At 44.2% G+C, this 11,365-nt stretch overlaps 1 protein-coding gene across 1 annotated transcript in view; it reads left to right on the top strand.

Annotated features, from left to right (window-relative positions):
* Nucleotides 1–7,954: 7,954 nt before the first annotated feature.
* Nucleotides 7,955–11,365, top strand: part of LOC101844715 (prolow-density lipoprotein receptor-related protein 1) — a 46,329-nt gene continuing 42,918 nt past the window's right edge. The window contains exon 1 of the mRNA XM_013110699.3: nt 7,955–8,267. Coding sequence (XP_012966153.2) covers nt 8,192–8,267 — 76 coding nt within the window. The 5' untranslated portion in view covers nt 7,955–8,191. The remainder of the gene's footprint in view (nt 8,268–11,365) is intronic.

Genomic DNA, 11,365 nt, shown 5'->3' with positions numbered 1-11,365 from the left:
CGACAGTGATTCTGTTGAGGGTGGTATTACACTTTCATTAAGAAACAGCCAGCAGTTGCTAACAAGAAAGCTAAATGGACCCAAGGTTACACACACACACACACACACACACACACACACACACACACACACACACAAATAGTAAAAAAAAACAGAATTAAAATTTTGTCTCCCTATAAACATATGAACTTCAAGTTAGTAATAATGTCAATGTAAAAGTTAGTAATAATGTCAATGTAAAAAGTGTCATAGGCATTAAAGCAAAATGTAGATGAGTAAAAGAAGAGGAAGAGAATGAAGAAGAAATGGAAGAGGAAGAGGAGGAAGAGGATGCAGAGGAGGAAAGCTGTGTGTCACCCATGCCATCTGACTACTTGAATTGGAAAGACTTCTGTCAACCACTTTGATGTCACATAACTTTTAAAGCTTAAAACATTATTTACTTTTAATGACAAAAACATTCTTTCCCTATACATCAGCATTTGTATTGGTGTCTTCTTCTTCTTTATGTCTAGGTTACGTATAGCTATGTTGTTTCTCCTTTGTCCTTGCCTGCTGTAGTTTTCAAAATTCCCTCCGGATGAAGTCCAGAAGAACTTTCTGCAATGGTAAACACATTCCCGGGCAGTATGAGCCACTTCACAGCCATCAGCTGCCCAGCAGTGTGGCCCCTGAGCACACTGGGTTCGGCCTGACATACTGAGTGGCACATTCCTAGTGACCTCCCGGAGCACTAGTAAAAGCAGTCTTCGCAGTGTCTGTCACCACCTCTGAGTTTTGCCCAGTTTGCCCCACGTCAGGGTCATCTGGGGAGAAAGAATTTCATTTGAGAAAATTCCTCCATCAGACTGGCCTGTAGGCAGGTCTGCGGAGCATTTTCTTGATTAATAGATGATGTGGGACCCACAGTGGTCCAGGCCTTCCCACCATGGGTGGTAAAAGAAAACAAGATGAACAAGACATGATGAGCCAGCCAGTAAGTAGCATTCCATCCTAGCCTGCTTCACTTCCTGCCTATGTACAGGTTCCCGCCTTGATTTCCTGCCCTGACTTCCCTGGATGATGGGTTACAAACCATTAGCTGAATAAACCCCTTTCCCCGAGCTGCTTTTGGTCATGGTCTTTATCACACCAATAGGCAGCTGACCTCTCCCACTTCCGGCCTCGCGTCTCCTGGTCCCTCACTGTCTGGATCAGCAGCATGGGCTCCTTGCTGGACTTTGCTGCTCCCACATGCTCCTTGTATTCCCTGCTTTCAGTGTTCTTTCTTTAAATATCTTCATGGCTCGGGTCCTCGCTTGCTTTAATTGCTGAGTTTAGAACATCTACATTTTGTGTGCTTATTGATTGAAATCTATGCATCGACACCGCCCATGTACTGTTTGTTTTATGTTTGTACCATCTGTCTCTTGCTTCTCTTTCTGCCCCTATTTCCTTCTGCTTTTCCCCTCTCAGAACGTGTTAACACCCCCCCTTGATAACCTTGTATCTCCGATGGCTCACTGGCCTCCTTGTTTTGTGTTCTCGGTGGTTGTTTGGGGTCTATAATTGACCACATTCTAGCTGCAGATAACATTCCATCACTGTACACCCTGCGGCACGGTCACCTTCTCATTGTCACAATGAATGTACATTCTTCTTCTTGGCCTCTGAGCCACTGTTGTCACCTAGTTTTCTCCTGTATATGTTATGAACACTAAAATTTGCCATGGTTATTTTTGCTTTAAATAGTTAACTACTTTTCTGAGAAAATTAAAACATTGAAATGTTCAATGTTTTTTGTTGTCCTTTTTTCCCTGGGTAGATTCAAATTTTTGTTCTTGATCTGGTGTCATTTCTCTTCCACGGAACAAATTCCTTAAACAGTTCTTACTTCTTTAAAAAATAGATTTTATTTATTTTTATTTTATGTGTGTGAGTATTTGGCTTACATGCATGTACCTGCATCATGTGTGTGTCTGGTGCTCAGGAGGCCAGGAGAAGGCATCAGACTCCACCTTCCCAGAAATGGGAGTTACAGACAGGTGTGAGCTGCCATATAGGTGATAGGAACCAAACTCAGTTTCTCCCAAAGAGCATTTAATGTTCTTAACCATGGAGCCATGTCTCCAACCCCATCCCCATGCCCATCCTTTAAATGTTTTTAAAAATAAATCAGGTCTGCAGTTGACTCTGCTTTTCCTGCTCAGTGGTTTTTGTTTTTTTGGGTTTTCTTTTGTATACAAAATTTTAGGTTGACATTACATTTGTTCCTTTCTTTTTTCTGTTAGCACTTTAAAGGTGTTGCTTTGCAGTTTTCTGGCTGTTAGAGCTTCTCCCAAGGATTCTGCTGTTGTTTTTGTCTCTGTTTCACTACACATGTATCATTTTGCTCTGTGGCTTTTGGTATTTTCTCCTCATCACTTGCTTTTTATTTTTCAAAAGAGATTTATTTGGGTGTGTGTGTTTCCAACCTTCTGACATGGTGACATGGTGTTGTCACCTACAAAACTCAGACTGCATAACTATGCAGTAGGTTTTTTTAATCACATGAATATTTTTAATGCTTTAAGTTTACAATTTTGTGTTAGGTAACATTCATAGTTGTCCTTGCATACAAGTTGGACACAGGCAATAGAGTATTATTTATTCTGTGAGACTTTTCATATTTATTTATTTGTTTATTTATTTTTCATCAGGAACACGTTGTGTAGACCAGGCTAGCCTTCCTTTAACTCACAGAAATCTGCCTACATTTGCTTCTCCAGGGCTTGGATTAAAGTCATGTGTTACTACTATGCCCAGTTAGGAATATTTGTTGCTCACTTTAAAGTCTTGGACCTCTGAAGTCTCTATCAAATACTTTAATGCTTATTGAAGTATTGTCACTTCATTTCCTTCTAGACAATTTTGCAATTGTCTATGATAAGATGTTCTTTCATTTATTCAATATTTAACTTATGTGTATGTGTGTGAGCCTGTGTGGGTATAAGTGCACCATGTGTGAACAGGGGACATGAGGTTCAGAAGAAAGCACAGGATCTCCTGGATTGAACCCAGGTCCTTTGCAAGGGCAGTAAATACTATTGAACACCAAGCCATTTCCTCAGCCCCTGCAGTAAATTTTCTTCCTTCCTCCTGCCCTTGCCCAGCTCCATGTGTTGGGGTACCCCGAATTGAGGAGGGGTCCCCAAGCTGGATTCGTCACCCCAAGAATCAAGAGTCCACGAGCCAATTGATGCAACACGCAAGAGGCTTTAATTAGGCATCTGCAGATGGGCCTCTCGGTCAGCTTTTAGACCGATTGGCCCCGAGGTTCAGTTACAATCAGCTTTTAAAGACAAAAACCACAAGCTTTTGGGAGGGGTCCCTATCTCGTGATGGGGGAAGGGGGTACGTGACTCCTGTCCCGGGGAAGCAGATGTCTTCCTGACCTTCATGTTGTAAATTCCTCAAACCTTGGCATGAGTTAATTATCTCTCCCTAAGTAAATAGTGTTATCTCCTTGTTTCCCACTAGTCTTGTTTGCCCATCTCTGATGCCCTGGTCAGTTCTTCACAGATGATCGGCAGCCCGTAATTGGCCTTTTGTGGATTTATAGCCCTTCTGCAATTAAGGTTGCTAAACCATACATTCCATTCTGTGGTATGGCCGGTTCCTGGGATGGGGTCCTTTGTTCACTTCCCAAGTTCTCTAGTGGGGTGCCCTCCCTGTTTAAGCTTATATTTTATTTCTATAAATTTGGGGTCTTTCACATGGTGTTTTACACGATGCATACACAAACTGGTCCAGCATCCTCTTAAAGGATACCACTTGCAGATTTCTACATTCTTTGTGTGGATCCCGTCTCTTTGCAGCTCTGTCCTGTGATTCTAGCTTCTCAGCCTCTCAGAACTTTCACCCCCTACGCTCTTAACAAGGTTGATCTGTGTGCTCTTCTTTTTTTATGGGATCTAACTGGGAAGTTACCCCTAGGGGAATGGTAGGCCAATTGTTTGTTCTCAGTAGTCACCATTCTAAACTGCCTGCTGTTTCCTATATACCATCCTGTTTCCTTGTGGAGTGTGATGGTGTTTCCCAGTTCTACATTCTCCTCAAGAGAAGATTTCCGATGTCTTCCTTTTGCACAGGTGGCACATTCTCCATGAGTGTCCTATGGCAATGTGCCTGAGTATTGAAACACTACCCTCTTTCACCCTATGTTCCTCTTACTTTATTTTCTCTGCAGGAATTATCACTTTTATATAAACCATAACATGTTAATTGATCTTATTTATTGCCTGTCTTTTCCTCTACCCCTTGTTGCCAGTCAAATTTACTAGAATGAAAGCTTTGTTGGTAGATACTGTGTGTTATTTATCAGTGCAACCCCTGGGCCTAGAACAGTGCTTGGAATATTAATCGATACTATGATGAATGATATTCTGTAATGTTACACTTTAAGATGAAATGTTCCCCTAATGCACATGTTTTGAATTTTTGCTCCCAGTTAGTGATGGCTCTCTGGAAGGCTGTGGAACATTTAGTGGCTGTGGCCTAGTTGGCAGACATAGGTCATTGGGTGACTTGGAAAGTGATGCCTAGGCCCTGCTCTGGCTGTTCTTTCTGCTCTCGGGTCTGACATATTGCCAGGAGCCCAAGTTTCATGCTCTCCTACTGCCATGAGCTCTACCATGCCATTACCACCGTGATGGGCTGAAAGCCTCGAAACTGTGAGTCAAAATAAAACTTTCTTCCAAGAGTTGTTTCTCTCAGGGGTAGTCACAGTGAAACAGAAATACTTAATGGATTTAAGGCTGGTGGTACCTGGAGGTCTGAACACTGAGAAAAGAGAACATAAAAACAAACAAAAGGAAATACAGTTCAACATAGTTTCTGAACTCAAAAAGTCAGCTAAGAGCCAGTGAGATGGCCCAGCAGGAAAAGGCACTGCCACCAAGACTGACTACTTAAGGTCAGTCTCCAGGAACTATATGGGGGATGGACAGGGCCAACTTCTCTAAGTTGTCTTTGGCCTTCACACATGAGCATGGCCCATCCCTCCCTATAAGAATAAATAAAATAAATGTAATACTTGTTAAAAATTCGGGCACAAAAACGGATTAAGTTGAACATTCTCAAGACAAATCTAGTCAAGTGGCAAGCCATGCTATGCAGGATTCCCTGCTGAAGAGGTGAGCTTGGAGGAGGTGCATGTCCTGAAAGGGATGTGAGGCTTTGGAGCCACAAAAGATCAGGAAAAATGATCTGAGATGCTTTCCATGCTCCCTAAGCACCTACCCTTCCTGATCTCTGAACCCCCCCCATCACTCCGGGGCCATTCTTTTGGTTGGGGAACAGACACGCAGAGCAGCCTGTGATAGACACAGTGACAGAAGGGTGAGGTTAGAGACAAGAGTGAGCTCACTGGGGATCTGCATTGGCTTGTCACTGCTTCAGCAGACCTCTGTGAATATCTTACAGCCTTGGGAGTCACTGCTCTCAAGTCACTATGATTATAAGATGTTAGCAGGGTCACATTCCTTCTGGTGGTCACAAGGAAGAATCCTTTTTTTTTTCATTTTGAGTTCCTAGAACTCCCCCATTCTTTGCTTCATGACGTCCAGCCAGCTAGCTCATCATGCTAACCCTAGTTCCTATCAGAATGCTCCCTCCCTGCCCATGTCCTGTCCTACTCTCATAAGGATTCTTGTCATTATATTGAACTAATCCAGGGTATTCTCCCATTTTAGGATCCTTTATGTGAACATATATGGAAAGTGTTCTAGCCATTGTCTTAGTTAGGGTTTCTATTGGTGTGAAGAGACAGCATGACCATGACAGCTCTTATAAAGGAAAACATTTAATTGGGCTGGCTTACAGTTCAGAGGTTTAGAACAGGTTATCATGGCGGGACACAGCAACATGCAGTTAGACATGGTGCTGGAGAAGGAGCTGAGACTTCTACACCTTAATCTGAAGGCAACAGGAAGTGAACTGGCTTGAGCATAGGAGAACTCAAAGCCCACCCCTACAGTGACACTAACAAGGCCACACCTATGCCTATGCAACAAAGCCACACCTCCTAATAGTGCCACTTCCTATGAATTTATGGGGGCCAATTACATTCAAACTACCACAGTCACAGGCGTTGAGTATTAAGATATAGACTATTTTTATCATGTGGGAAAATATTCTGGCTACTGCAGACTTACAAAAAGAGCCAAAATGTCACATGTGGGAAGAGGAAAAAAAAAAAAAAAGGACAACACATATAAGTAAAGAGAGTGAAGTCCAAAAATAAAATGATTTTAAAGACAAATTAAATGTTATGTATTTATATCACCTATGTCTGCAGTTTCTCTGCTGCTAAGAGTGTTTTAAGAGCCAATGCTATTTATAATAAAAAACAATGAAGCAGCCATTCTGGTGTATATATGTTATTAATTATATGTCTGTATTACTCTACAGGTCACATGGTGGAATTAATGATGATAGATAGTAATGAGATAGTATTAGGAGCTGAAAACATTGTGAGCTAACTAAGTCATGAGGGTGAAGCCCCCACCATCAGATTAGTAACTAGGTAATGGGGGTGGAGCCTCCATCATGGGCATTGGGGGACACACGACAGGGCTTGGCTTGTTATATGTTCTTCCTCATGTGACGATTTGACAAGAAGAAAGCCATCCACAAAGCACCTTCATCTTGAACTTCCAACCTCTAGAACTGTAGGAAAATAAACGTCTGTTGACCAAGCCATATATCTACGGTATCTTTTTGTAGCAGGCCAAACTGGTTGAGACAACATATAATCTCATTTAATCGAGAAATGATCCCAGGTGTATGGGTTTCTGGTACCTACCCCATTAGCTTCCTGTGAGAGCAAGTGTATATTCTCTCTCGACTCTGATTGGCTCTCTTCACCACTGGCTATTATTAAAGCATCTAAAATAATCTGATTTCAAAGCATAGACGTTTCAGCAGAAATTTTTGTTTTAAAAAAGTTGGCTTATGCAATCAAAGCATACAACACATTCAAAGAAAACTTCCTAGCATATGGCATTGTGGTGCCTTTGGTTCCGTGTGATGGGGCCACGGTGAACATGAAGAGGAGGTATGAGTTAAAACGAAGCTGTGGTTACCGTGCTGCAAATACGACCTAAGGAGGCACTTTGCAATTCATTTTTCTGTGTCTATTTTTTCTAGTGCCTTATTGCTGTCTCTCATTCCCACAGACTATAAATGCTCCTTGCCAGTTTAGCATAATAAATTCTAACTCCATTCTGTTCTTTCCAAGAAGCTGACATCCACCTCCCATGGCTTGCTGGAGAGAAAGAATGTTGACTTCACTGAGAGAGCGAAGTGGGAGGAGGCACACGGTGGGGAGTGCAGGTGAAAATCCATCCGCCCTTCCTGAACAGCCGTGTGTGAGCAGGATGTCACCAGCTACGCTCTCCCAACTGTCTTGGGTTCGTGCTGAACTCTGTTCAAATTCGACTTGCCCAGTCAGTCCCATGAACTGAATCAAGAGTGTTCTTTCGAACTTTAGCAGTGAAAGAACGGTGTCTTTAGCGTCTTCATCGCCATCACTGAACCTGGGTGGGAGAAAGGTTTAATTCTGCCTGGGCACACAGAGAAGGCGCTGGGAGGGGAAAGGAAGAGGGACTGGGAAGAGAGGCTGGGTCAGGATGCACCACAAACAAGTTGGGGTCGAGGTGGAGAGGGGGCGGGGGGGAGGGGGAGGAAGGGAGAGAAGGAGAGATGAGGAGAGGAAGAGAGAGCCAGGGAGAGAGCCAGGGAATTCTATGCTTTGCAAAATGAGGTTAGAGCACGAGGCACAATACTACATCACCCGAGAGACAGACATGCTTCGGGTCTGTAAAGGTAAAATCTCTGAGTGAGATTTCCGGGTGACTTATGTGCAGACCAACCCTTTCCATGTCCCAGTGAGCCCAGCGCTGTTTCCAGTCCCACTGAGGATCGGTGACACAAAATCCCCAGGCACAGTGAGAGGAGATCTTCCTGGACAGCGGCAGGTCTTGCCTGGATAGTGCGCACAAGATGCGCACCCGCAAACCCCAGGCTTGGATTCAGCAGCCTACAAGGAGGCGTGGGAACTGTACCCGCCCTCCACCGCATCCCGAGCCCCTTGCCTCTCGCTCCTCCCTCCAGGGCTTTCCTCACTCAGGCGCCTGGAGAGAGCAAGAGCCCACGTCTGTCCTTCCTAGGCATGCAGTGCCGGATGCTCCTGCTTCTTTTTTCCTTGGTGCAGGTATCGCTGGGCAGCATCGGGCGCTCAGGGGCAGGTGAGTGGGCCGGTGGGCAGGGGCGTCCTTGGATGGGTCGTAGCTCTGGTTTGCAGGGTGCAGAATGTAGGGTGCAGGGAAGCAGTAACATACTAGCAGCATGCTGCAGAGACAGAAGGCAAACTTCAGGCAGCCTTGCTGAGCTGAGCCTGAAGTCCCCAGCTGTGCAGTGGCACTTTAAGTAGGGTGTTGAAGGGACAGCCCTGGATCATCCAGGACTGCCAGGCCCTTTGCAAACCTGTGGATAGGAGGAGAGGTAAGGTCAAGGAAAAAGGTTCTCTTTTCTCTTTTGGAGTCATCCAGCAGAGTTCCCTCCACCCCTGAGTGCTTAGAACACCTTACCTTTTAGATCCTTCCTTCCTCGAAGTCCAGACCCGGTGGGACTTGCTTCCTAGCTCCAGTTTCCCACAAGTCGCCATGGGGGTGGTTTATAAGCACTGAGTATAGCCACTCTCCAAAAAACTGCTCCTGAGAAAGAATGGAGGGGAGCTCTTCCTGCGGCATCTGACGATGCCGCCTTCATAGACAGATCCAGAGATGTATTCTGGGGAGGGAGGACGAAATGCCCCAGGACGGTGGAGACAGGTACAGTTCCCAGTGGATGAAGGTGTTGGCTGTTGACAGAGGTTGGAAGTCCCCAGCATTGGAGAAACACCTGCCTAGTGTTTCTCCACTGCCCCCCTCCACACAGGTGTGTCGGATCCGACCCAAGTCACAAGGGAAAGAAGGCACATTTTAATGTCTGCATCTTGTTCCTTGGTCAAGCCAACTTTAATCACGTTGGAGGGGACCTTCCAAGGCTCCAACCCTTAGGATTTTTGCATCACCTGCTCCAGCATCTAGGCTGTGACTGATCTCTCCATACCACTTCCAAAACAGGATTTTAAAGTTACTTTTTTTTTTAACTAAGAAGTGATTTCATACCTTTTAACATAAAGGTATCTTTATATGTGCTTTAGGACAACATTTATCACGGTTATGAGAAAGTCACTGCAAATTTAGTACCAATAGATGTTAGTAAGTGCCATATAAATGCCTTTATGGTAAGCCCCTACTTACATTATGAAAGTATCGAAAACCAGTCTGCAGGTAATGACTAGAATTCATATACATTTTTGGTTCCTAGATAGATAAACTCTGAGACAAAATAGTCTTCAATTGTGACTCACCTAATGGTCTGGGATTTTGACAGTGAACTGCAACCCCAAGATCCTTCTGGAAGGATCTGCTGTACTGGTTTGTGAGCATTGATTTAGCAGCTTCTGTGTCAAACAGCTTTGTGCTCCATTAAGGTTTCAATCTCCTTTTGAGGACCACTTAAAGACAAGAAAAGTGAGGTCACATTATCAGTGTGCAAGAGGGTGCACCGAAGAAATGGCTGACTTGACAACTCCATGATATGGCTAAGGTTTTTATTATAGATGAGAGAGAGAGACAGAGAGAGAGAGAGGGAGAGAGAAAGAGAGAGAGAGAGAGAGAGAGAGAGAGAGAGAGAGAGAGAGAGAGAGAGAGAGAGAGAGAACAGCCAGAGGCATCTGGAAGAATCCAGAGCAGAGCGAGACAGAAGCAGACTGGACATGGCCAGGGCTGGGAAAGTGGGAGAGAACAGTGGAGTTAGCAACATAGCAGGAGACAGAGAATGCAGCATAGTGAGAGAGAGAGAACAAGAGAAAGTGCTGGGAGAGTAGAGACTAGCCATTTATAAAGATGGTGTTTAGCTAGGAGGAGGCCATGAGACTGGCTGGGGGCTTTGAAATAAATGTGTAACAAGTACTTGAAAATAGAGCCTGGAGGCCAGCAGGCTTTGACAAGCACACAGGCGTATGTTGATGGAGCCATACGTCCCTTCTGCCAGAGGTAAGGAAAATGACTCCTTTTGACAGGTTGGAATTGCTTTCACAAGTTCCTGAAAATGCCTGCTTCTATCTAACCACCAGAAACCCCCTACAGTCCAGGTTAAGCTTGTTTTTTGGGTATTCAGACAGCTTGAGACCTAGCAGTCGGTCGGCAAGTAGTCCAACCAAAATGCTCCAACCCAGGTGGTCTGTTGACTGAGCCTGTCCCCATAGTAAGCAGTTACCAGACATCAAATGGTCTCTGCAGCTTTATTCATATGATAGCCTAGATGGTATATGAGGAGACCTTAAAGGTGTCAGCTAATCCAGGAATAAACTGTACTCCTGGAGGCTTTAATATGAGTGATTTTTGTAAGCTGCATTTGCTTTAAAATCAACTAAGTTGATAACACAGTCTTAGAAGAAAGCGAGTAAGAAAGGGAAGCAGTTTCTGGAGAGTAGCGGTCCCACAACGTCACAACAGCTTTCATATCCACTTCCATCAATTAGCTACCCGGGTTGCTGCTGCCATTAGAACTTGTTGAGTCTCCTACACACAGTGTAGAGATTCCAGCAGGTACAGGCCATATAGCTTATGTTTTCTAGGAACCAAAAACTTTCTTTCCTCTGTAAGATTTAGCTCAATATAGTAAATATAGCATCCCTCTGGGAGTACAGCATATCAGGCTTTGGTTAACCATTGAACACCAAACTTAATAAATGGAAACTCATGACTTGAATGAAACAATATAGATTCAATCTGTTGCAAATAACTCAAAGCTTCCAAATATTTATAGCAGAGTTGTTAGGGAGGCATCACTAAAAGGATGTTGTGTTGGACCCTAAACTAGATTCTCACTAAACATGGGTCTGTACATGTCTAAGATTAAATGAAAGTACTTAGACTCCAAGTCTTAGAGCCTAGACCTCAAACTTGTAAGTGCTCACCTTCCATAGCTTTGTGACCAAACTAGAGCTGGACGTGCTGCGCCCTTGTCTATTGGTGCATAATATGGGTCTCCTTCAATCTAATAGGAGAACAGGCACACAGTAAACCTCCCCAAAGCAACTCTGTGGTACCAGCAAGACAAGTGGCTTCCAAGGAATTTCCTGGTGAGCCCAAGTGGAATGGGAAGGGGTGCTTCATCTTCCTTGAGGAAAGAAGGTCTTTCAACGTGACCCTTCATGCCTTCTTACCATGAAGAAATGTTGCCTTGTGCTGTAGAGGCCAGAGATTCTCATGGCTGCTTCTTTCTTGTCTAA

The sequence above is a fragment of the Mesocricetus auratus genome, unplaced genomic scaffold, assembly GCF_017639785.1.
Source record: "Mesocricetus auratus isolate SY011 unplaced genomic scaffold, BCM_Maur_2.0 Super-Scaffold_100026, whole genome shotgun sequence".
In the NCBI taxonomy this organism is placed as follows: Eukaryota; Metazoa; Chordata; class Mammalia; order Rodentia; family Cricetidae; genus Mesocricetus; species Mesocricetus auratus.
The sequence above is the reverse complement of the archived record's forward strand: the minus strand, read 5'-3'. Positions and strand labels throughout refer to the sequence as shown.